A 26,396-nucleotide genomic window follows, 5' to 3' on the forward strand; every position below is an offset into this window, starting at 1 on the left:
ATTTTCAATACAAACACTCAAAAGAAAACAATCAACTAGCTCCAAAGAGTTATTATTTGTTCCATCCCTCCCATAGAGTTCCACTCATAGAATCTATGCCAAAACACATTGAAGCTGTTGGGTGCTCAAGGTGGCTCAACAACATACTGAGAAATGTTATGTTGGTTTTTACTATTATTTGTCATATGTCTGTATTTTTACCAGTAAGTAAATAAAATAAATCTTTTTGCTAACTTAATAACTACTGATGGCTTCATGAAACAATGAAAAAAGATAGACAACTCTGTTTAATTACTAGCACTACCTGGGGAAAGATTTCAAACAACTTTATTGATTTCGATAAACAAGTTCCAAAAAGGTAAGTGGAGTCCATAGATTCATGCCTTTGTTGACGAGAAACATGGTTTTGCAGAACTGTTTATGGGTTAGATGTAATTAACTTTTCGGTCATGCTATATGACGTCTCGCAACTGAAGCTTACTTAATCTACTCCATATTTTACACATAGCAGCTTGAGAGACAGACAATAAGTATCAAGGATGACAAGAGAAACATTTATCACACCATCTCTTAAGGGGTAAGTGTGAGCATGGTGGACAAAGGCCTACCTGATTTCTCCAGCGCCGCTAATTAGTCACTCTCTGCATGTGTGAGCTTTAGGGTCTTTCGCAGATACTTTTCCAGAGTTCCTGAAGCACACAAGCAACATGAAAATACCCAATATGAAAAGCAGACCATGTTTCCACCAGTTCTACACCCGCACATTCTCAACTGACGCAGTATTGACAAATGAAGGGGAATAACTATGCAGATAATTAACAATTTGCAAAGCAGTATTGTATTCACTAACATTATGAAATGTAGGCAAACCACCAAATGGTTAAGGCAGTGGTATACTTAACATTGCTAAACCAGAATTACAAACAATAACCCCTATTTCCACAACATATCACTTCACCAAAATAAACCCCAATCAACTCACCCTTCCGCACGCACAACATTCAAGAAAATATAAATAAAATCCCACACTAAAAATGCATATTAAGAAGCTTGTCTTCTCCCAGTAACAGCGCTTTGATAGTATGAAAATGCTATGACTATGACATAAGTGGTGCATGCAGTAAATAAAACAATAACTGTGGGAAGTACAGATGGAAGGAGGACAATCTATTTTACAGATGGTGACTTAATGTTGTTGCTATAATACTCTGCTAAAATGATTAAGATGAGATAACATGACACTTTCATAGCTACACTGAACAAAATTGTAAACCCAACACTTCTGTTTTTGCCCCCATTTATCATGAGCTAAACTCAAAGATCTAAGACTTTCTCTATGTACACAAAAGGCCTATTTCTCTCAAATATTGTTGACAAATCTGTCTAAATCTGTGTTAGTGAGCACTTCTCCTTTGCCAAGATAATCCATCCACCTCACAGGTGTGGCATATCAAGATGCTGATTAGACAGCATGATTATTGCACAGGTGTACCTTAGGCTGGCCACAATAAAAGGCCACTCTAAAATGTGCAGTTTTACTGTATTGGGGGGGGAGGGGGGGGTCCTGTGGGGTCCGAAAACCAGTCAGTATCTGGTGTGACCACTATTTGCCTCACGCAGTGCAACACATCTCCTTCGCATAGAGTTGATCAGGTTGTTGATTGTGGCCTGTGGAATGTTGGTCCACTCCTCTTCAAAGGCTGTGCGAAGTTGCTGGATATTGTCAATACAGAGCATCCCTGTAGCTGACATTACAGGTTATTACATGAATTTCGACAATAGTGGGGGCCAAGTTAGCTTACTGTAAAGACCTATGCTATATATATCATCAAATAAAATGTACATTCACAAAATAAGCAAAGGAGGAAGGCCCGCCACGTCGAAGGCGATTGGCTGAGACAGGATTGACTCCAAAAATTATAAAAATACATTCCACTGGCAGTATTTCGGCGACAGAAATTTCGCCTTAAATTAATTGTCAATGGAATCATGTGCGCGAGGCAGTGTGAGATATCGGACACTGCAAAGCTGGCGCGAGAGGCGCAGGAAAATGGGCAGCGAAAAAACACGCTCACAAGCGCCCAGCTAACAGCGAAACATGCGAAAATGCCAAACGCATACTGGACATGGCTCGTCAGAGGACCTCATTAGCGTACACAACATATTTATAGGGTCGGGGACAAAACTTTTTAATGAAAAATTCCTACCTAGTGATCCTTTAATACGCGGCAGTCTATCCAATGGACAGTGATTTAAAATAATGTACATTCAGAATAACTCCAATTGAACTACTAGCAACCAAAACCATTTCCAAAACTCAAAAATCGTTAACACTAAAGAAGTTAGCTAGAAAACGTTAGCTAACCATCAAAGCCAGTTTAACGAGGGGGTACTGACAAACCGCACCATTGACAAACTGATTAATTATTTAAAGAGAACATGTACTGATATACTGTACTTACCATGGTGGATCTTGGTTCTTCTCAAAATCTTGGTGTGTACTTCGTCGTCCGAAGCACTACCACCAGCTGAGGGGGCACTGATGTTAATGCACGTTGTCTGCTGCTCGACTAGGTTTATTCGTTTGGACAATTGACAATGTTGTTGAATGGGTTGGCTTGATAAAGTATTTCAGCAGTAACAAGCCTATGCAAATTAAATTTAGCATTGGATGAATATTCTGGCCAAGTTGTGCACTAGGCTATCGAGTGGAATATTAAAATATTAATTTCCAGCGCAAGGTCATTTTGACACGGAAAATGTGCTTAGCAGATTCGAGGAAGTACACAATTTTGTAGTTGTATTTTAACAAACGTTGAAATCCTTAATATGCATTCTCATTTGATCGTTGCAGCTTTCCCTGACTGTAAGAAGAACCACAGGCCAAGCAACTGAAGTGACTGTAAACACATATGATCAATTGAATGATGCTGTATCTAGAGGCTTGTGCAATATGCTTGTTAGTGTTTTATTTATGCAGCTTTAGGGTAAGCAACATGTATTGATATCTTATTGATATAATTGGCTTGTGTGACCTTTAATATCAAGTCATATTTCACTTTCTCTGGTTATTGGGGTACCAATATGTGATGCAAAAAAATGCAGAGCATGTCCCCTAAATATTTTGGTCAGTCTCAAGGAAGATATGTAGACTGAGACCAATAATACAAAAATATTAATAATATACAGCTCTGTAAAAAATTAAGAGACCACACCTATTTTTTCTTAAATCAGCATCTCTACATGCGTCTGTTAAATTCCAACACAGGCACACCTCATTTTACTCAATGAGGTATTGATTAGGTGATGAATGAAATGAACATGTGAATGAAATGAACAATGTTAAGGATCTTTAGGCACTTTGGATCTCCTGAAAACGATGGAAGGTGAACGTCTAATGAAGAAATACTTCTTTCAATCTTTCTGATCTCAAAATGTCTCAAATTATCATCCTTAATGTTCCAAAGTAAGAAACGTTAACTACAATACATTTTAGGACAGTGGGCTGTCAACTGATTATGTTATGTTCATGTCTATTGGTAATACTGTAACTGTCAGGACTAAATTAAACTGATCAGATTTATGAAATTATGAATACATTTTCTCATGGTCCTTTTCATTCCACGATCACTAGAAGGAATGACAATGACTAAGGAGAAGAAAGCATAAGTCTTTTATTCATTTGGATCTCAGAGTCTCTGATTTATTATCAGCCTAATAGACCAAAAGAGGTATTTGGTCTATTATCATCTATTAGATAAAAATAGTAGTATTCGTACCTTTTAAAAGTTGTAATGATAAATACCATTACGTTTAACCTCCTAAGACCTGAGCTTTGGTGCAGGAAGCCTAAAATGTCCACATATGTCATGATGTGGTGTAACATTTACTCTTAGAGTACTACGGTTCCTTCCTGTTCCCATCTTTATAACAAGTGTAGCCCAACTTAGGCTAGACTTCCAGGGGGATAGGAGATCCGGATCAGTAAAGTGAGTTGAACTTTTGAGTCGAATTAGAGCAATTTCATACGTCAGTCTTGTGCACATTATTTCTTTATTGGTCATTTTAAAAATGTTAAGTTTGTAATTATTAGCTTTGAATGCTACTTTTTTCATGTTTTATCTCACTGTACTACATTGGTACGCATCAGTATAAGAGTGTATATGCTATTCCACTGAATTTTTAGTATACAAGGGTTGGGTATTGGCAAGTACCTTGCGATACGATATATATCACGATACACATGTTACGATCAATATTCATCACAATATCATAACTGAATCACAATACTTACTGAAGTGCTAAAGTAAACCTCAAATAATACTAAGCTATACTTGAGTGGGCAATCTTTAGCTAATCCCCATTAGTGACCCCTAATAAAAAAAGAACCACTCAATTTGAAATGACTTGGAACTTCTAAATTCAACCCTTTAGACCCAAACAGACTTTTTTAATGCCGCTGCTGATTACTGAAAATTCTCAAAAGAAATCATATTTTCAAACACATTTCAAACAAACAGACATGGGACAAAAACCAAAGTACAAATACAAGTTAACTTTGTTTTAAAGAGCACATACTCTTCAAAGAGCACGTACCACATTAAAAGGAACGTCAAAGTTCGCATAAAACGATATATTGCGACGAGATTGAGCCAGCAGTCAAATTAGATCCGTACAGCTAATGTGATCATAATAAAGTAAGCACAAGGCAAATATCAAGACATAAATTATTTATAAATGGGGAAATATGGGGCATACATCTTTTGGCAGATGCAGGACATCATTGCGATTAACTGACAACGTCGTCAGCGAAGCACAATTTACTGCTTTTTGGCTAGCTAGTGTAAGTTACAGCTTGTTGCTGCACAAGCGAAACAATTGCGGGAAGACAACTTTATTTTAGTCTGACAGACGAAACAAACCAGACAATTAGTGGTCTAGTTAGCAATGGCCCTTGCCATATTTGAATGATATCGGAAAAAAAGCAAGAAAGCAACCAACTAGTCAGCCGGCTACACAGCTACTGCAACGCAGTAGACTGAGCAAGCAACCATTTGAGCTCCACACCTGATGTGCTTATCTATCAAGTTATCACGACAGGGTTGCTGTTGCCATTTAAAAGATAACCAACATTTTACAGCATTAAGTATGGACAACAAAACTTATAGCCACAGTTTATTTCTTACTCCCCTCAACATCATTCTCGCTTTCAAAAAAGAGGACGTTTCTCCTCGTATCACCAAACTACACAGAAACAATCTCTTCCAACATAAAAACTCATGGCCACTTTGGCGCTAGCATTCTGAGTAAGGAAATTAATAAAACAAAAAAAGTCAAATGACCGCAGACCCTTTTCTGGTTTCTTACTAATGACGACATTCATGGGAATACAGTAACAGGCTTTTATCAGGTAGATTTTGTGATATATACATCCAACTATTATTGTTAAAGAAATATGCCCGTTCAGCGACCACTACAGTAATTTAAAAGACGGCTGTCGACAGCATAATAAATAAACATTGATTCTAGAGATCAGAATATTGATACAATCTCGATTTTACATTAAATCGTTGTATTGACACAACACTAGCATATACCTGCGTATACCCTTAACTACACCACTGTAGAGATGAACGTACTTAGGTGTGAAATATACAAGTACATTCCAGAACAACAGCAAAGGACCTTGTGAAGATGCTAGATGAAACAAGTACAAAAGTATCTTTATCCACAGTAAAACAAGTCCTATATCAACATAACCCGAAAGCCCGCTTAGCTAGGAAGAAGCCAATGCTCCAAAATCTTCATAAAAAAGCCAAACTATGGTTTGCAACTGCACATGGGGACAAAGATCATACTTTTTGGAGGAATGTCCTCTGGTCAATTAACTGTTTGGCCATCATGACCATCGTTATTTATTGAGGAAAAGGGCGAGGCTTGCAAGTCAAAGAACATCACAACTGTGAAGCACGGGGTTGGCAGCATGTTGTGGGAGTGCTTTGCTGGTGGATGGACTGGGTGCACTTCACAAAAATAGATGGCATCATGAGGAAGGAAGCTTATGTGGATATATTGAAGACATCAGTCAGGAAGTTGAAGCTTGGTTGCAAATGGGTTTTCCAAATGGACAATGACCCCAAGCACACTTCCAAAGTTGTGGCAAAACTGCTTAAGGACAAAAAAGTTGAGGTATTGGAGTGGCCACCACAAAGCCCTGACCTCAATCCTATGGAAGATTTGTGGGCAGAGCATGCAAGCAGGCCTACAAACCTGACTCAGTTACACAGTTCTGTCAGGAGGAATGGGCCAGAATTCACCCAACTTATTGTGGGAATCTTTTGGAAGGCTACCCAAAACGTTTGACCCAAGTTATACAATTTAAAGACGGGTGTACAGTGTACTTATGGGAATGTGATGAAAGAAATAAAAGCTGAAATCAATCATTCTCTCTATTATTAATCTGACATTTAACATTCTTAAAATAAAGTGTTGATCCTAAAACAAACATACCGGAGGCTTACTAAGCCATTCCCCTCCCCCATTTGGGACAGTCCGACCACCTTTCACTGTTCCTACTTCCCAAGTATTAACCCCTCATTGAACATGTGAAACCATCAGTGAAGACAGTCAATGAGTAGCCAGAAGTGTCAGACTCTCTTCCACAGCACCAGTTTCAACACACAGACTGGAGTTTGTTTGACACTCAATCCAACCCTAGACTCCCATGTGGACATTGAAACATATGCTTCCTCCATTGTGGATTACATCAACATCTGCTTCAAACTGTCACCACCCATAAACTAATAAGGACCTTCCTCAACCAGAAGCTGTGGATGAACAGAGAGGTCTGACAACTGCTAAAGGCACGCAACGCTGCTTTCAGATCCGGTGATGTGGAGGCCTACAGCTCATCCAACGGCAACCTGAAAAGGGGCACCAAGATGGCTAAAAATAACCACAAACTGCAGATTCAGGAGCACTTCAACAACTCCGAACCCTGACGCATGTAATGGGGCATCCAAGCCAGCACAGACTACTGGCCAAAGAACGCTACCCCCACAGCCACAACGTCCCCTTCACCGACGAGTTAATCAGGTTCTATGCCTGCTTCGACAGGGACAGCAAAAAGCCTGCCATTAAAGCTGAACTCCCCTAGACGACACCCCCTCAGTCTATCCACCGCAGATGTGTCATCTGCACTGAGCAGGGTGAATGCACGGAAGGCTGCTGGTCCAGATGGCGTCCCCGAGCATGCACTCAGAGCATGTGCTGGGCAGCAGGCCAAGGTCTTTACTGACATTTTCAACCTGTCACTGGCCCAGGCATTGTCCACATGTGCTTCAAGACCGCAACCATTGTGCCAGTGCCGAAGCAGTCGACTGCGTCTAGCCTGAATGACTTCCAACCTGTCGCACTCACCCCCACAGTCATGAAGTGCTTCGAAAGACTAGTTCTGGCCCACCTTAAGTCCTACCTCCCCCCAATACTGGATCCCCACCAGTTTGCCTACCGTTTGAACAGGTCTACAGAAGACAGCATCTCCACAGCTTTACACTCTGCCCTGACCCACCTGGACAAAACCAACACCTATGTGAGAATGCTATTCATTTTAGCTCAGCATTCAACACGGTCATCATCGCTAGGCTGGTCAACAAACTCCATGACCTAAGGATCAGCCCTTCTGCAACTGAACTTTGGACTTCCTAACCAATAGACCCCAGTCTTTCAGGTTAGACAACTTCACCTCCTTCACCCTGATCCTTAACACTGGTATGTGCTGAGCACCCTCCTGTACTCCCTCTTCACCCACGACTGTGTTCGCAGAGGACACCATGGTAGTAGGGCTGATCAGTGACAATGACGAGTCAGCCTACAGGGAGGAGGTCAAGTGCCTGGCGGCATGGTGTGCTGAAAACAACCTGGCCCTCAACACAAAAAAAAACAAGTAGCTCATTGTGTATTACAGGAAGTCTAAAGGCTGCAGTCACGTCCCATTTCTCATCAATGGCACTAAGGTGGAGCTTGTGTCCAGTTTCAAACTCCTGGGCATCCACATCTTCGAAGACCTCTCCTGGACCCTCAACACCTCAGCCCTTGTCAAAAAGGCACAGCAGCGCCTGTACTTTTTGAGGAGGCTGAAGGAGGCCTGCCGGTCCTCCAAGATCCTTATGAACTTTTATCACTGCACATTCAAGAGCATTCTGACTAACTGCGCCACTGTGTGGTTGCTCCGTAGCCAACCAGAAGGCCCTGCAACAGATGGTGAAAACCGCCCAGCACATCACTGGTGTCCAGCTCCCAGCCATCGTAGTGCTCAAGGGCAAGCAGTGTCTGCACAGGGTGCGTGGCATCATCAGGGACCCTTCACATCCAGGCCACAAACTGTTTGCCCTCCTACCATCAGGCAAGCAGTACAGGTCTCTTTGTTCCCGCACCAGCAGGCTCAGGAACAGTTTCTTTCCATCTACTGTAACTCTGCTGAACTCTGTGACCCATCACTAACCTTAGCCCAACCGCCCAACCCCACACCTCTCAGAGACCTTGTTGAACAACTTATGTACTACCCTGAAACAGCCTTGCAAAGTCTGATAATGGAAGTTTACAGTTGTTACAGGTACATCAGGAACCTCACTGCTGCTATACCTGCATTTCAGTTGCACGTAAATTTGCCTCTTTGCACATTTAGAATTGCCATCGTACTTGCATTTTTACAGTTGTTACATACACGTCTACCTCAAGGACCTCACTGATGCTATCTCTGCATTCCAGCTGCACGTTACCTTACTCCTTCATTTTGCTTTGACTGTAACATACACTATACTTAATATTTTTCTGCCCTCCTCTATTGCCTTAATTGCACATTTAGTATTGCCATGTGTACTGCATGTGCCTTCATTGCACAAAAAAGTGAGGAACAGAAGGGTTGAAATTATGAGACCACTGCAAATGGAACGCTTCTGTTCCTCACACAAAACTTTCCCTTTCAACTTTTTTGGAGTTGTATCTGGAAAACATTAAGAGACCACTGCAAAATTATCAGTCTCTCTGGTTTTACTATTCATAGGTATGTGTTTGAGTAAAATGAACAGTTTTGTTTCATTCTATAAACAACTTACAACAATACTCCCAAATAAAAATATTGAGTATTTATTTGTAGAAAATAACATTGTTTTCAGACCACAAATAATGCAAAGAATACAAATTCAAGAAAATACTAATGTTTTAACCTAGGAAGAGTTCAGAAATCAATATTTGGTGGAATAACCCTGATTTTTAATCACAGCTGTCATGTGTCGCGGCATGCTCTCCACCAGTCTGTCACATTGCTGGTGGGTGACTTTATGCCAATCCTGGCACAAAAATTCAAGTAGCTTGGATTGTTTGTCGGCAGAGTTTTTCAATGGGGTTCAGGCCCGGAGATTGGGCTGGCAATGACAGGGTCTTGATCTGTTGGTCCTCCATCCACACCTTGATTGACTGGCTGTGTGGCATGGAGCATTGTCATCCTGGAAAAAAAGATTCTCAGAGTTGGGGAACATTGTCAGTGCAGAAGGAAGCAGATGTTCTTCCAAGATAACCTTGAACTTGGCTTAATTCATGCTTCCTTCACAAAGACAAATCTTCCCGATTCCAGCCTTGCTGAAGCATCCCCAGATCATCACTGATCCTCCACCAAATTTCACAGTGGGTGGGCAAAGCTGAACATTTGACTCGTCAGATATGACCTTACTCCATTCCTCTATGATCCAATCCTTATGGTCGTTTGCAAACTTCATCCTGGCTCTTTTTTGCTTCTCATTGATGAAGGGCTTTTTTGTAGCTTTGCATGACTTCCAGCCCATTCGCCGTCTCATCAGGAGCTTGCCCAGACACTGTTGAGAGTGCATACAAGCACGTGGGGGCCATACACACTACTGAGTCACATTATGAGTTGCCATGATGAAATTCACACAAGTTGTGATTTGAATTGATTACTTTGATTTTTGGTGTGAGTTTGAATCCAGCCCTCAATCGGTTGGGGATTTTGGTTTTGATTGACCATTGTAACGTCATTTTGTTCTACACAAATTACTCAATGTACAGTCAATATTTTGAACCTCAATATATTTCATTATGCAATTTGACCTGATATGTAATTTCAGTGTAATTTCCCTTAATTTCAGTGTTTGCACACACACACGCACGCATTCACACGCAATATAGACTTGATAAAATATAGACCCTAATCCAACTCCAAGGTTACCCTTCCATCATTTTGCAGTTTCATAATTAAAACGAATGAACGACAGACAATGGCAGAAACACAGGTTGTTTTGAAGTGTATTTACAAAATGTTCACACAGGAAAACATTGTCAAAGCATTACCATTTCCCATATAACCATTCCTTTCAGTAACCTCCATTCATATTGTTTACAATGATAAAATGATCACTCAAAAGTAGGCTCTTAGAAAACACACCAAAGTCTTCCTTAGCCACTCCTACACACAAATGACAGAAGAATAAGGGGAACATATGCAACTGCCAGATCTGGTACTCATAACAGCTGTGGGAGTAAAGCATTGTTTTCCTCTATAGGACATGTGTTTAAGTCCACTGAGAGTTAAAGCTCAGGCACCACGAACAGGACTGTTCCCAATAACCTGACCAGAGATACAACTTCAATCAGCCTGAGTTTTTTCCTGGTCAGGTCATAGTTACCACACTCAACCCTAGTCTCAAATCCGTTTGTGCCAACTTGCAAACACTTATTGGCAAGGCAGTACTAGGATAGCTCTCCACTCCTCTTCAGAAGTTCCTTAGAAGACTGAGGATTTCTTCTGAAGCATTGATGTGTTGAGTTTGTCTCTACATTCCATTGCAGAGTAACAGAGCCAGAATGGATGCTTGATCGTTTCAGTCAATTAGGGTAACTCTCCTCCATGTGGAGAATTCTACAGCGTAAGACAGGAGTATTCAACAATAACATATGAACCATTTTTGGGTAGCCATGATTATCAGCTGTGGTGTCCCAAAGCAACCAAGACTGGAACATTTGACTGGTTGGTGGGCCAATCAAAATACAAAAATGCAGACCATTTTACCGTATAATAGAAAAGTCTTCATATACAAATTATCAGGAAAATGACCTCTAACTGTTGGGAAGTCAACATTTGACCAATGTGGGTTAAGTGGCTTTATGAGAACTAGTGTAAAATAAATTAAGATTGTTTTCCTTAAAACCAAAAGTCCCTGTTATACCATGTTGTTGCTCTCTCCCACTTTGTCCACAAACTGAAAAAGAGAATAAAGAGTTAAGGTCAAAAGCCTATCCTTTCCCAGAGTAAAACCAGATACATAGTTGACAAAGTAAAGGTTGACTAAAATGTTTAATGCAAGGTTGGAAACAGTCAATAATGTGTGCCTGTCGGATGTGCCTGTCTGAAGACGTGTCTGATTGAGTAGACTATACAAACAGGTGTATAAGATGAATGTGGTTGCTGGTGTTCTAGTAGAAATGATGTCCAATACCACTACTACCCTTACCAGACATAATGCAACATAACAGTACAGCACACATCATAAACAGATGTGACTCATGCTCACATGCAAGGGGAAATCTGCAAGGACTGACCAAAACTGCAGATTGTCCTCAAGAGTTATTTACGAAGGCTTAAAAAAAACACAAAGACACATTCACCTCAACATAGGACTCTACAAATACCTCAAAATGCACGCACACACACACACTATTCATTGACACCTTCCAGAACCAATGTCTGTGACCAAGCAGACAACAGTTTACACAGCCACCTCACACAGTAACATACAGTAACAGACTGCTACCCATACTCACCCCACTGATGAAGGGCAGGTTTAGGATGGAGCCCAGGATGGGTATCCTTCTGATGAAGCCTACTGCCACTGGGAAGAAACCCCTGAAGATAAACAGAGTGAACGAAAGATAATTAAAAGGGATAAAAGTGTGAGCAGACAACAACAAGCACATTTTAAATCCATATAATTTTGCAGACCCATTTATGCAGAGCAACTTATATGAGCAATTCTGCGTAAGTTCCTTGTTTGGTGGCATAATTGCATTTGTTTTATCTTGTTGGCTCATGTTCACAGGAATATCTTTTGATCAGAGAAGCCAGAGAAGGGGGGGGGGGTTGAAATGAAATTGGTAATTCCCCCAGCACCTCTACTTCCTGTGTCTAAGACCCCTAGGCTATCTGCCACCCCAGGTGCATGACATAATGAAGGCTGCAGTGCATCATTCACTCTGCAACGAGGGTGAGTGGCTGCAATCTGCCGTCTCTACAAGACCTACTACACCTCCAGGATGCGGAGGCAAGCGGCAAAGATTGCGGCTTATCCCTCTCACCCTGGAAATTGACTATTTAGGGCTGTCCCCTCTGGCAGAAGGTTGAGGTCAATCGGGACCAAAACCTCTCGCCACAAGAACAGTTTCTTACCTACAGCAGCCTTAATGACTTGGAGAAGATCTGCAAAGAGGAGTGGGACAAAATCCTTCCTGAGATGTGTGCAAACCTGGTGGCCAACTACAAGAAACGTCTGACCTCTGTGATTGCCAACAAGGGTTTTGCCACCAAGTACTAAGTCAAGTTTTGCAGAGGGGTCAAATACTTATTTCACTCATTAAAATGCAAAGCAATTGTTCCTGACATCCTTGGACAGCTCTTTGGTCTTGGCCATGGTGGAGAGTTTGGAATCTGCATGATTGATTGCTTCTGTGGACAGATTTCTGTCTCCCAGGTGTTTTTTATAAAAGGTAGGAAACTGAGATTAGGAGCACTCCCTTTAAGAGTGTGCTCCTAATCTCATTTTGTTACCTGTATAAAAAACACCTGGGAGACAGAAATCTGAGAGGGGATCAAATACTTATTTCACTCATTAAAAGGCTAATAAAATTATAAAATGTTGTTATTCTGTCTCTCACTGGTCAAATAAACCTACCATTAAAATTATAGACTGATAATTTCTTTGTCAGTGGGTAAACGTACAAAATCAGCAGGGGATAAAATACTTTCCTCACTTTATGTTGTGAAACTTACTTGGCAATAAACCTCTCTGATTCTGCCTTAAGATGTGAGGTTTCTGGTTTCTACTCTCTACTATGGGTGGAACTGACACCAAAATGTCACATGCCTTGATTCAAGACAGCATTATCTTAATCTATTTAGCAAATTAGGCCTGTCTTCCACACACCTGAATAAAAGGAAAAATCCATAGACCTCCAGGACGACTCCCACAATGGGCCAGCCAATGAGAACAATAAACACTCCCCCCAAGAAGAAACTAGTGGCCTTCATCTTGTGTTTCTGAAAGAAGAAGCGGAATGTCCTCTCCAGACCAATCACAAACGACAGTCCAGCCACAAACAGGATCTACAGAGGGAGAGAGAAGAAACAATGTCCATGATTGTACAACAAAACTGACAATGACAGAGTACTATGCAATGAAACCCTTCAACTACTCTATGATATGGTAATTGGTCTCAGTTGGGAAGAGAGACCAATGCCTACGTAACACACTCACACAGTCGTCATCCCCCCGCACTCTCTCATACACACAAGCCCACACCAACTGTTGAACTCCAGGCAAGTAGCTTTCATTCAGCAGCTGTCTCTCTAAGTGTCACCCATTGATATGGAATTGCATGCAGACCACACCATCGTCTGAGAAATTGTAGCTACTGTTATGCACATTTTCTGAACAGACACTAGTGAAGAAGAAATCACTCACATTTCCTATTGCCAGGAGGGCTTTGTCAAAGAAGAGGATCATTCCAAAAAAGATGAAAAACACCCCAAAGCCTGTTAGTCCCATTCCGATTTCTGCAAGAAATAGGAATCACATGATTGCAAGTATGTAAGCACAATAATAAACGTCTTCCTAGCAATCAATTTGGCTTAGAATAAATATGCAATTATGTATAGACAGCTGTCGAACGTCCATCTCTAGCTTTACACAAATCTTTAGCTAACTACTCCCAGCTACTCCCAGTTTCATCGCCTAAGTCATAACAGCCATGCTTATCATTGCATTATCTTCAAAACATAACATGTTTAGTCACATTACACTGGTATGACCACTCCCAACCAAACTCACCAAGTCAGCTATGTTCCATTACCCCACTAAGTAATGTTCTAAAATTGCAGAGAATAACTAGCTGCTGGCTACATCATATGCTACGATAGTTAGCTACTTTGCTGTAGAGAGCTGTAACAAGTTGGCAAGCAACAACCTTTAAAGAAATCGTCTTACTCTGCGAGTCCGTTAGAGAGATCATTTTGACAACGGATTGACAGCTTGTAAAAGTCGACACTTAATTTTTTAAAACAAAAATAATACGTTGAAGTGATATCACAACAGCTGCCACTACAGCAGTAGCCACGTCTTCCGGAAACACGCTTTTGCCTACATAAAAAAATATTCTTCCTTACAAAATCAGGGTTGCATTCAACAATCTGAAGGGTTGTTTCATAAACGTTGGGTTAGGAAGAGCACTTCTCCAGTTCTCTGCCGAATAAAGCTGATAATATCGGACTATATATGTATATACGCATGATGCCAATGCACAATTATAATATATATTTATATTGTTTGTCCTAGCTTAAACATTTTTTAAATAAAGGTACAAATAAAATGTAATCAGCAGTTATTGCAGTCGTTTTCTTGAATGTACCCCATCGCACTGAAAAGCGAAAGCAATCCATGAAAAAAGAAAGAGGTCTCATATGTGTACTGTGCCTTTATGGCGCCTATTCCAGCGTAGGTTACACGCTATAAGTTCACTGTGGCCACGCACCCCTCACTTGGGGTACAGATGGGAAAAAAAAAATATATACATTATTTTCCGCAGGCCCGGCATCACGAGGGAACAAGTTTTAAATACTCTATAGAAAAATAGCGACATTATTTTCTGCCTCCTCAGTCACTTGGTCCTAGTGCCAAGACCGATTGTCCGTTCTCATAAACCCTTGGGTAGCCTTACCTTGTCTTGAGATAATTCTCTTATTCAATTCCAGGAATGTTTACAAAATAACGTATTGTCACGAGATCCCTTGTAGAAAGACATAGTATTTATTGAGAAACCTAAATGTTTTTCAAAAGTATGCAATGTCACAAGAAATAGAAAGGGTAACACCACAAGGGTACTAACAAGATTGCGCAGTTGAGGATGGCTGCCGTTTTTCGTGCTCCCAACCTACAGCTCAGCCTTCAACACCATTGTGCCCCACAAGCTGGCGGTGAAGCTCAGGGATCTGGGTCTCGACCCCACTATGTGCAGATGGATCCTGAACTTCCTGACGGGCAGACCCCAGGTGGTACGGATGGCAACACCACCTCCTCCTCACTGATATTGGCTCCCCCCAGGGCTGTGTGCTGAGCCCGTTCCTGTACTCTCTCTTCACCCACGACTGCCTGGCAACCCACGTATCCAACACCATCGTTAAGTTTGCTGACGGAACCACCATCATAAGTTAACATTAGTGATGACTTGACCTGGTCTTATCACTCTAACATCTTGGTGAAGGAGCCCAGGAAACAGCTCTTCTTCCTATGCCGATTAAGGAGATTTGGCATGGATTCCAGGATACTCTCCAACTTCTACAGATGCACAATCGAGAGTATCCTGTCCAGCTGTGTCACCGCCTGGTATGGCAACTGCGCCGCCCTCGACCGTAAAGCACTTCAGAAGGTGATTAAAACAGCAGAGCACATCACAAGGTCTGACCTGCCATTCCTGCAGGATCTCTACACAGAGAGGTGTAGGAGGAGGAGCAAACATATCATTACCGATCCCAGGCACCCATGCCATTGACTGTTTACCAAACTGCTGTCAGGTAGAAAGGTACAGGAGTATTCCGTCTAAAACTAACAGGCTATGGGACAGTTTCTTTCCTCAGGCCGTAAGGCTGCTCAATTCAGGAACACCTCCTCCCTTTCATCCATAGTCCCATGCACCACCTGTCACTTTATATCATGCTCATCTGCCAATCATATCATGCACACCTGTCACTTTTACATTGCACTACGGTTGTACAGTTACCTAGTTATTATTATTGATGCATGTTTTTTGTAGTGTTATTATTGATAGTTTGTGTTATCTTCTTACTTTTATATTATAATTACTATTACTTTTAACTGCACTGTCAGGAGTAGGAAAATCAAGCATTTCATTGCCATAATTTGTTATTGCAAATGACAAATAAACTTGAACACATCTCTGAAAATAGTTATATTGTCCATGTTGTTATTTGCAATAATGTTGACTCCTATTTACTACTTGTGCACTTCTTGTCCAAAAATGATACACCAAACGGTGCATTGACAACATGAGGTACTAAATAATGGAAATTAGTTTGATTCCAGTAAAGGGTACAATCTAGCAGCAAAAATATCCCTCCATCCTGATCAAATGACCACCGGCAAGGATCAGAAGGACCAGCCAAGAAAGCTGGAAGTTCCAACCAGTTGACAACATAAAATCGCGGATGATTCATTTTAATTATAGATCATTTGCCGTTATATATTTTATGTTAATTCGGTGGGACTTCCAACTGAAAGTCTTCCATTGAGATGTACATGTTGTTACTCTCCCAGTTATGTCCTCTAACATCCTCTATAAACTAATCGCGATCTCATTGGTCCACACACAACACGTTATTTTTTTCACCATCAGCGCGAGCTGTCTAGCAACCAAGAAGGAAACAAACAGTGCAAACACGAAGTGGGGAGAGTGAATGATCAACTAACGGTGAATATTGCATTGCTCTTTTTAAATTGTGTTTTTTCTCTTTCTTTCTACTTACATACTTTTGTACTTATGTGCGTACTGTTGGTTAATGGTTAGCCAAAGATGTTATTAACGTTGTCTGTAAACAAAAACAAGTGAGTCTCATTTGCCAGCTAGCGAACCCGGCATAGTTAATACAGCACGTGTTAGCAAGCTACCTAACATCAACTCATTGGCATGTCCAATTTATTTTCGCTATATTCATTATTACAAAAATGTTTCAAGAAACTGTTAAGCATTTTGGAAGGAGGAAGGGTCTAAGGCTTTCTCAGTCAAAGCTACAGTCAGTTTACTTTACACATTATGTTTACATTCCTGTCTGGTTGCCAATACATACAGGAAACAGTGAGTCAATGAACGTTTTCCATGCTTTATATGCATTCAGGCATCCTTTATTAATGCAGAGTATCCATGCAATGTTGTAGCAGCAAAATTGTAAACAATAAATGTAGCTACTCCATTACGGTATTAATCTTGCAACGTTGTATTATGCACTGTCATATTCCCCTTGAATCAACAGAGTGACAGTCCGCAAGGGGGTTGATTGCCTTGTAGATTCAAATTGTAAATGGAGAGAAACGGTGCCAATGGTAAGTGACTGCAATCTCACATTCCTTATGTATGGTTTATAATGGTAAAACAAATAAATGAAACAGTCAGAAATGAACCTGGATATTAATGTTTTGGAGCTGTTATTTTTTTTGTGAGCTTAGCAGTAGCTACAGATTGTAACCGGCTGAGTGATGCATTAACTTTTACAGCTTGATACTGTGTTGCTTAGCACAAAAACTATTCAACTAACCTTAATTTTGTGATACTATCTCCTTTACCGATATGTCTTGTGTTTTAATCCACAACACAGACTGTATTGACAAATGCTGGTTTGTTGAAAAATCTCTGTACTTCTTCAAAAAGCTCCAAGCTGTAAATGCAAATGCAGTATCAAATGAGTTACAATCTGTAGCTAAACTGAGCAGTTGAAGGGACAGGTATGACTTAATCTGCCCCCAGGGCCTTTAGGGGAGATAATTGAGAGAGAATGATGCATGTCGCTAACATCATTAGCTCCCTACCTGTAAAACACAGCGTGTTAGTGACTGGAAGGTGTCAGACCTGCCAGTCTCCTCCTATGGAGTTTGCCCCAGAGAAAAAGCTAAGCAGAGACGATATTATAGTAATTGAAAATAGGCGTATATGCTTTATATTTAAAGTGTTTATTTGAGGATTTAACTCTGCATTTCAGAGAATAATGAGCTTGCTGTCTGTTTCTGGTGCCATGGCAGCACTCCTTCAGTCTTTGTGCATGACTTTTCAATTCATAATCTTATTTCTACATAGGCACTGTATTAAAAAAATTAATACAATTCTACTGTTTTTTTCTTATTGGTGTCTTCATCACCCAGAGCTGCTGGAGATATAATGTGAAAGTGACATTAAGCGTGTTGATTGCAGTGTTCTTCTCGTCCCTTTCCCAGAGGTGCAGGCTGAGCTGGACTCTGTGGAGGCAGAGCTGGAGGTGGTGGAGCTGCAGATTGCTGAGCTTCTGGAGAAGCAGGCTGAGCTGACTTCCAGGAAGAAAAGGTTGCTCCGCAAGTTGGAGGATGCCTGTGAATCTGCCCAAACCGCTGGATCCTCCTCAGCAGGTTCTGGATCTCTTTCCGGACCGGTTATGACTAAGCAGGAACTGCTGCGCTACGAGAATGCTGGTAGAGTATATGTTATATATGCTGGTAGAGTATATGTTATATATGCTGGTAGAGTATATGTTATATATGCTGGTAGAGTATATGTTGCAGTATATAGGATGGCAATAGTTATACAACTTATACAAGTTATACAGTTTTTTGTCCTGGATGCTGATAGGTTCACACCAGTTTTTATTTGACCCCAGATGTGAAAAATTATAACTTTGAATAATTATTTCTCAATCAAGTTTTTAAATATATAATAAATGGGTCAACAGTCTTTCATCCTAATGATTATTTATTTTTCTTGTGATTTCTGAAGAAATTGTTGTTAAGACTTTATTGCTTATTCACTATATCCTGTATTTCATAAATTGAATTTAGCATTCATTTAAAGCAAATGTATACACTGTGTCCAAAGTGCTATTTTATAAGATGGGCTTCAGTCCTGAAGTTCAGTATATTGTATTTTGTGCTGAAATGTTTATTTTCTATTCCTAGATTTCCCATGGTCTAAAGAGCTAGAGCAGAACCTGAAGAATACTTTCCAGCTTTCAAAGTTCCGTCCTCTACAGCAGAAGGCCGTCAACCTCAGTATGTCTGGTAAGGACCTCTTCCTGGTGATGCCTACTGGACGAGGGAAGAGCCTCTGCTACCAGCTTCCGGCAGTCTGCTCTGAGGGTAAGGGGAACGCTCTCTCTCTCTCCTGGCACAGCGCAGTTAATTGAATAATCGTGTGTTCACTGTGCAAACACAGACACTGTACACAATGATTTGACGTACTGTGTGTGTTCCAGGTTTCACTCTAGTTGTGACTCCTCTTGTGTCTCTGATGGAGGATCAGCTCATGTACTTGAAGTCCATCCACGTTGAAGCTGCCACTCTCAATGCATCCAGCACTAAGGTAACAACCAAAATATACTCAATCTAGATTTCCCCTAATTATTAGTAGTAACAATGATGGCAACCTCAGATGGTTTGATTCATGTAACCCAGGAGCATGCTAAGATGGTCTTGGCAGGGATGACAGACACCAAGGCGCCTTTCAAGCTGCTGTATGTAACTCCGGAGAAGATAGCTAAGAGCAAGCTGTTAATGTCGAGGTTGGAGAAGGCCTACAACGCAGGCAGGCTGAGCCGCATCGCCGTGGATGAGGTGCACTGCTGCAGCCAGTGGGGACATGACTTCAGGCCTGGTGAGGAGCAGAATGGCAACTTCCTTTTTATTTTTAGATAAAAAGGTTACTCCCATTCATCAGTCAAAGTACAACCCAGTGTCTCCAACTAATACCCACACATGGATACCACCAACATAAGCATTTACATATTACATCTGTGTGAATTCTGCTTAGAATGAATCCTCAGTAGATTCATTCTATGTAGTGTGCGCAATTGTAGGTATCGAGCTTATGACTCAAGCTTACTGAATGTCTTTGGTTGGAGCTGTTATTTCACAACTCATCTTCCCGTCAGACTACAAGCTACTAGGGATCCTGAAGAGGCAATTCCCCAAGGTTCCACTGCTAGGGCTGACTGCCACGGCAACCAGCAGCGTTTTGAAGGACTGTCAGAAGATCCTGTGTGTCCCTGAGCCAATCACACTCACTGCCTCCTTCAACCGCACAAACCTCTACTATGAGGTGGGTGTCATTGCAACCCCCACATACATAGCTGCAACATGTTCTTTTGACATTTAAATCCACACATTGTGTTACTGAAGGGGATGTTTGTTAGCTCACCCCTGTATCTTGATACTAAAGTATTGAAGGTTACTGTGTTTCTCAGGTGCGCTTTAAAAACTCAAACAGCGAGGAATCAATCGGTGATATCGCATCGCTGATCGAAGAGAGATACCAGGGCCAGTCAGGTAATTTTTAAATGTTAATTGCTGTCAAGCAATTAAAGAACTGCCTTTTGGGAGACGAAGAACTGCAGCCTACCTTATAAACAGATCACTGAGTAGTCTACCCTGTTTCAGTGAGCAAAGCCTAGCAAGTGTTGAGGTTATTAGCCAGGCAATAGTTTTTTATGCAACAAGCCTGCAACATGCTTAATTTCTATAAGTTTTTCTATAAGTCTGTCACAGAGTAAGAAAACATTGCACCAATAAACTTTGCTATAACTTCATAATGATTTTGTCTAGGCATGGTTATGAGCTATGTAGAACAGCAATTGACTGTCTGCAGCTTTGGTTAGTGTTGTGTTCAGGCTTTAAAAGGGTCCAACATACAGTCATGTTACACATACGCTTAGGGTTTCTTACGATGAAGCTCTAGATAAGACAACTGACAGAGGAACCAGTAATTCATCAATGTGATCTGTACTAACTTCGATATATACAGTCTCTCTTTCCAAAGCCAACTGCTGCTTTCTTCCCAGGCTGAGGCGTTATGCATTTTCTTTCGGCAGGGATAGTTTACGTGTTTTCCCAGAAGGATGCAGATTCTGTATCTGAAGACTTACAGAAGAAAGGCATCAACGCGTATCCATACCATGCTAACATGGCCCCAGAGGACAAGTCACGCGTCCACCGTAAATGGAGCACCAACAAAATCCAGGTGGTGGTGGCCACTGTGGCGTTCGGGATGGGGATCGACAAGTCTGACGTCAGATTTGTAATCCATCACACCATCAGCAAGTCCATTGAGAACTACTACCAAGAGAGTGGCCGTGCAGGTACACAACCATATCACCTATACTACCCCTCTCTCTAGGAGAACAACTCTTCTATCTAACTCTTCTGTCCTCTGACGTAGGTCAACAGCTTTGCACTAATGTCCTTAGACATCCTTTAACCTCTAACCTTTATCAGGTTCCTACTGTTTTGTCCAGGCAGGGACGACCAGCCGGCAGACTGCATAGTCTACTTTGGCTTCAATGACATCTTCAGGATTAGCACCATGGTTGTCATGGAGAATGTTGGACAAAAAAAGCTGCTGACCATGGTGGAGTACTGCCAGAACGTGGACCGGTACTGTCCGAGCCAACCAATCTCAACGCTCACTTGAATGGATTACAGTTTCATTTAAGGATCTAATGTGTGCCTGTGTCATTTGAAGATGCCGGCGCTCTGTGATGGCTGTTCACTTTGATGAGGTTTGGGACGATGAAGGATGCAACGAGATGTGTGACGTGTGTCGCCATGGCAATGGTATGTCTCTTTGGGATTGGTCTGATACGAGAGTCTTCCTTTTTCTCGTACACTGGATTTTATGTGGGGTCTTTATTCCTTGCGTTTCCAGACTACATTACCGTGGATGTAACACAGCATGCTAAAGATGTGGTCCAGATTGTGGAGCTGGCAAGCTCTCTGGATGAGAAGCTCACCCCACTGAAGGTGACCGAGGCCTGGATGGGGAAAGGTCCAGCCAAACGCAGGAAAATGATCCAGACCACCATCCTGTCCCGCCTGGAGGTGGAAGCCATCATAACACACCTACTACTGCAAGGATACCTCAGGTACTGACTGACCACGAATGGACTACCTGGGTTATGTTCAGTAAGAAACATTGTAGCATAGGTTTTTGGCAAAAATAGAAAGTATGTTCTTGTGTGACCATTTCTGAAACAACCTTACGAGACACTTTCTACCTTCTTAACATTGCCTAGTATCTAGAACTTGAAATAAATAGCTGGGTTACCATTTTTGTTGCTTTATGATTCTCCACAGCGAGGACTTCAGTTTCACTCCATATACCACCTACTTCTACCTGAAGCTGGGTCGTAAGGCCTCTCTGCTGAAGAACCAGAGTCACTCTGTCACCATGAAGATGAGGAAGACAGGCCTGGATGCCAATGTGGTCAGTACCAAACAGCCAGCAGCCAGTACAGGAATCAGTTCTAACGAGAGAGCTCTTGATTCATCTCCCTAGTCTAAAATGGCCTCCATCATCTGCATGGAATCAGTATTTTTTTATATCTGATAATTGCTTTTTTTGCAGTTATGTTTTGTATATGCAATGAAGCCACTTGAGTCTGTAATATTTTCCTTTAGGATGTCTTATCTTCTGCTATCTACATTTTCTTCTTATTCTCCACTTCTGATATAGCAGTGTAAAATAATTAACATTCTGAAGTTGAACACGTTCTTCCAGTCTTTTCTTTCATTCATTATTTTGTCTCTACTGTGTACCTATTTCTTTATACCTGTCTATTGGCCTGCAGGTAAGTGAAAACTGTTGTCAGTTTCTTTTTCTTTCAGGGTATCGGGAGGACTTTTAGTTTTTGAAGCCTGCTGATAATTACTCCGTCACAAAACAAATCAGTGCCTGTTCCTTTGTATTTTTTGTATTTCTCATTCTTACCACCATCTCCCTATATTATATTCAGCATGGCTGCTGTAACAAAACAGGTTTCCCTGATCACTATTTGTACATCCATGTAGTTCTAATGCTGTAGGTTTACTAAACTGTAGTGCTTTGTAATACATATTAGATATTAGGACCCCAAGTGTGCTATAACTACTGTGGTTTCGGGTGTTGCAGATATCCAGGTCTACCTTCTGTACTCAGTTTTATTATTTGCTAAAGGTAACAAAGGTGCTAATCAGCACCCGTTCTAAAACTGTTATCAGAATGATTAATTCCTCTGGTTTTCATATGTCAAACCTTTCTCTGCTTATCTTATTACCCACACCTAGCTCAGGCATGCATGCGTGCTTGTAATGAATGCACGCGAGTGTCTAATACTGACAGGTTAAGTGTTATTGCTGACCAACAGGTAAAAGTTTCCCAGGTTAAGACCAAAGAAGGAAAGCGGTCTGGTGACAATACTGCAAATTCTTCAGTCACCAAGAAAGTCAAGAAAGACCTCTAGTGCCCCCCTCTCCGAAGAGAACCAAGAAAAAGTACAGTTCACTGATTCTCTACTCTACTCACTGCATCTATGGCATGGCATTGTCAGGGCAACCCTGTGCAACAAATACTATACATTGGGGCCTGAACGTTATCCTCAATGCATCCTCAAATATGCATGTCATATCTGTAAACACTCTAAACTATGTTTACCGTTTGTCCCATGTCCAAGTCCTGTCAATGTCTACACACATGGCTGTAGATTCCTTATGTAGCATGCTTTCACTAACTCATGCTATTCCACACTAACATTTGGGTTCACTAACATGGTTGTGTATGACAGCTGCCCATTCTCGAAATCCACCATCTTCTTCGACTTTGTATTACTTCTGCAGTGAGATTAGCGGTTACTAACATTTCCTGTTTCCTGTGTCCTGCAGGAGGACCAATCAGCTGCTGGACCTGTGGAGGTGTTGGTGACCTCCAAGTTCCTTCCTCCCATTTCCCCTGACGACAGCAGCAGTCCCCCTTCCAGACACAGAAGACTGATAAAGACAGACAAAGAACAGCAGAATCTGGCCAGAAAACGAGATACGGACTGTGGCCAAAAAGGGGAAGACCAGAGCAACCCTGCTTCTGCACAGCCCGTTGCCATTGAAGTAGATGTAGAGATCAATGTCACAGAGAAAGTTTATAACAGTGAATCCCCACTACCGCGATTGAAACCCAATTCAAAACGTAAATCGACCACTCCTCAAAAGAAGCGGAGGAAACCTTGCACCATTATTGCTGTACAAGCTCCCTCAGAGTCTACAGACTCCAACCCCCAGAGTCCAGCGTTGGTCAGTTCTCCCTCCCAGGTCTCCATCATCTCTGAGGCTGCAGTGGAAGAGCTCTGTGACCTGAGAAATTATTATAGCAATCAACTGAGGCGGATCAACTACATTTCCCATGAGTACCTGCAGCAGCAGGGGTGCCCCGACCCAGGGGTGATGGCATGTATCAGAGAGCCTCTGAAGAGCCTGCGCCTACCCAGTGGCTCAGCTATTGCCCGGACAGCACGCAACCTGTGGACCAGAGTCAGCTCAAGAAGGAAACTCATCCAAAGATGACCCTTGACCTTCACTAGGACATCTACCATTGACATGTACATGTTATACTACTATACTGTATCTTCACAGGTCTCATATTGCCAGACCCCACACCCAGGGATATTACACAAATCTCTGTAATATTTTATATTCTATTTTTCTGGAAAGGCTTTGATTGAGAATGTTAATATTTTACTGTGGGATCTACACCACTCTAGTGGGACTGCATAATAATGAAATGTTGAACTTTAATATTGACATTATTCATAATACAAGAGCACACTGTTATTTCTTTTTAAACACACCTCCATAAAGTGAAATAGCAGTGACAACCCCCCCCCCACTTGTGGCTGATTCCAGTCACTTTGAGCTGCATTCTGGGATTCTTGGCCTGTGGTTGTAAAAGTGGAACTGTGGAGCCACAAATACTTATAAGTTGATTCGCCTGAAAACTATGAGATGTAATTTATGTACCAAATTTGCCCCATGTCATCAAAATCACTCCCAAACTTTGACGTTTGTGTCTAACTGAGATATGACTGTGATTCTACTTAACATATTACACATCCAGCCTAAAGTGGGAAGTTTTAAAAAGTTGTTAATTGCAAAAGTCCTAGACTGCATCTTTAAGCAGAGGACTCCCTCCTTGCAGTCACTATTTGCTTATTGTTCTGTTAGGTCAAATACAGTCAGAAAGTTCCTAACGAGAACAACGCTGCTTGCTATTTTGCTTTTCAATAAGTAACTATATTTTTTATTTCAGTGTTTTGATCTATAATTGCACAAAGAATCACAATTACAATATTTTGTAAAAAACAGTTTTGTTTACTCGTATTGTGCAGCCCTTCTCTGTAGTCAGCCTGTGCTGAAGAATAAAAAGCTGTTTGTTTTGACACTTTTTTTTCATGAATTCAAACTACCTCAGATGCACTAAAAGATTTGCTTAAGTATATTTTTACAATATATTATACACTCACCTAAAGGATTATTAGGAACACCATACTAATACTGTGTTTGACCCCCTTTAGCCTTCAGAACTGCCTTAATTCTACGTGGCATTGATTCAACAAGGTGTTGAAAGCATTCTTTAGAAATGTTGGCCCATATTGATAGGATAGCATCTTGCAGTTGATGGAGATTTGTGGGATGCACATCCAGGGCACAAAGCTCCTGTTCCACCACATCCCAAAGATGCTCTATTGGGTTGAGATCTGGTGACTGGGGGCCATTTCAGTACAGTGAACTCATTTTCATGTTCAAGAAACCAATTTGAAATGATTAGTGCTTTGTGACATGGTGCATTATCCAGCTGGAAGTAGCCATCAGAGGATGGGTACATGGTGGTCATAAAGGGATGGACATGGTCAGAAACAATGCTCAGGTAGGCCGTGGCATTTAAACGATGCCCAATTGGCACTAAGGGGCCTAAAGTGTGCCAAGAAAACATCCCCCACACCATTACACCACCACCTGCCTGCGCAGTGGTAACAAGGCATGATGGATCCATGTTCTCATTCTGTTTATGCCAAATTCTGACTCTACCATCTGAATGTCTTAACAGAAATCGAGACTCATAAGACCAGGTAAAATTTTTCCAGTCTTCAACTGTCCAATTTTGGTGAGCTCGTGCAAATTGTAGCCCCTTTTTCCTATTTGTAGTGGAGATGAGTGGTACCCGGTGGGGTCTTCTGCTGTTGTAGCCCATCCGCCTCAAGATTGTGCGTGTTGTGGCTTCACAAATGCTTTGCTGCATACCTCGGTTGTAACGAGTGGTTATTTCAGTCAAAGTTGCTCTTCTATCAGCTTGAATCAGTCGGCCCATTCTCCTCTGACCTCTAGCATCAACAAGGCATTTTCGCCCACAGGACTGCCGCATACTGCATGTTTTTCCCTTTTCACACCATTCTTTGTAAACCCTAGTTGTGCGTGAAAAGCCCAGTAACTCAGATTGTGAAATACTCAGACCCGCCCGTCTGGCACCAACAACCATGCCACGCTCAAAATTGCTTAAATCACCTTTCT

At 41.5% G+C, this 26,396-nt stretch overlaps 2 protein-coding genes across 5 annotated transcripts; one reads left to right on the forward strand and one right to left on the reverse strand.

Annotated features, from left to right (window-relative positions):
• Positions 1 to 10,302: 10,302 nt before the first annotated feature.
• Positions 10,303 to 14,474, reverse strand: golt1ba (golgi transport 1Ba). 4 transcript variants are annotated; one of them, XR_002195956.3, is made up of 6 exons: positions 14,271 to 14,474; positions 13,749 to 13,840; positions 13,212 to 13,390; positions 11,836 to 11,917; positions 11,586 to 11,651; positions 10,303 to 11,273 (listed from the first exon to the last, which is right to left on the reverse strand). XR_002195956.3 is itself a non-coding variant. In XM_010900751.4 (6 exons), exons 1-5 carry the CDS (start codon positions 14,293 to 14,295, stop codon positions 11,643 to 11,645), a joined length of 387 nt encoding a protein of 128 aa, XP_010899053.1. In that variant the 5' UTR covers positions 14,296 to 14,473; the 3' UTR covers positions 10,303 to 11,273; positions 11,614 to 11,642. The 4 variants fall into 4 exon arrangements, 3 of the variants coding, with proteins under 3 accessions (XP_010899053.1, XP_010899052.1, XP_010899055.1); XM_010900751.4 differs by having other exon boundaries at positions 11,614 to 11,651; positions 14,271 to 14,473; XM_010900750.4 differs by lacking the exon at positions 11,586 to 11,651 and having other exon boundaries at positions 14,271 to 14,456.
• A 2,208-nt stretch (positions 14,475 to 16,682) lies between these two features.
• recql (RecQ helicase-like) lies at positions 16,683 to 25,267 on the forward strand. Its single transcript, XM_010900754.3, has 15 exons — positions 16,683 to 16,767; positions 17,327 to 17,396; positions 18,282 to 18,512; positions 18,993 to 19,172; positions 19,289 to 19,395; positions 19,488 to 19,686; positions 19,964 to 20,130; positions 20,276 to 20,357; positions 20,900 to 21,166; positions 21,323 to 21,461; positions 21,550 to 21,641; positions 21,733 to 21,949; positions 22,161 to 22,290; positions 23,210 to 23,336; positions 23,724 to 25,267. The coding sequence occupies exons 2-14, from the start codon at positions 17,375 to 17,377 to the stop codon at positions 23,303 to 23,305; spliced, it is 1,929 nt and encodes a 642-aa protein (XP_010899056.1). The 5' UTR covers positions 16,683 to 16,767; positions 17,327 to 17,374; the 3' UTR covers positions 23,306 to 23,336; positions 23,724 to 25,267.
• Positions 25,268 to 26,396: the final 1,129 nt, after the last annotated feature.

This window comes from Esox lucius, chromosome 23, assembly GCF_011004845.1.
Source record: "Esox lucius isolate fEsoLuc1 chromosome 23, fEsoLuc1.pri, whole genome shotgun sequence".
NCBI lineage: Eukaryota > Metazoa > Chordata > Actinopteri > Esociformes > Esocidae > Esox > Esox lucius.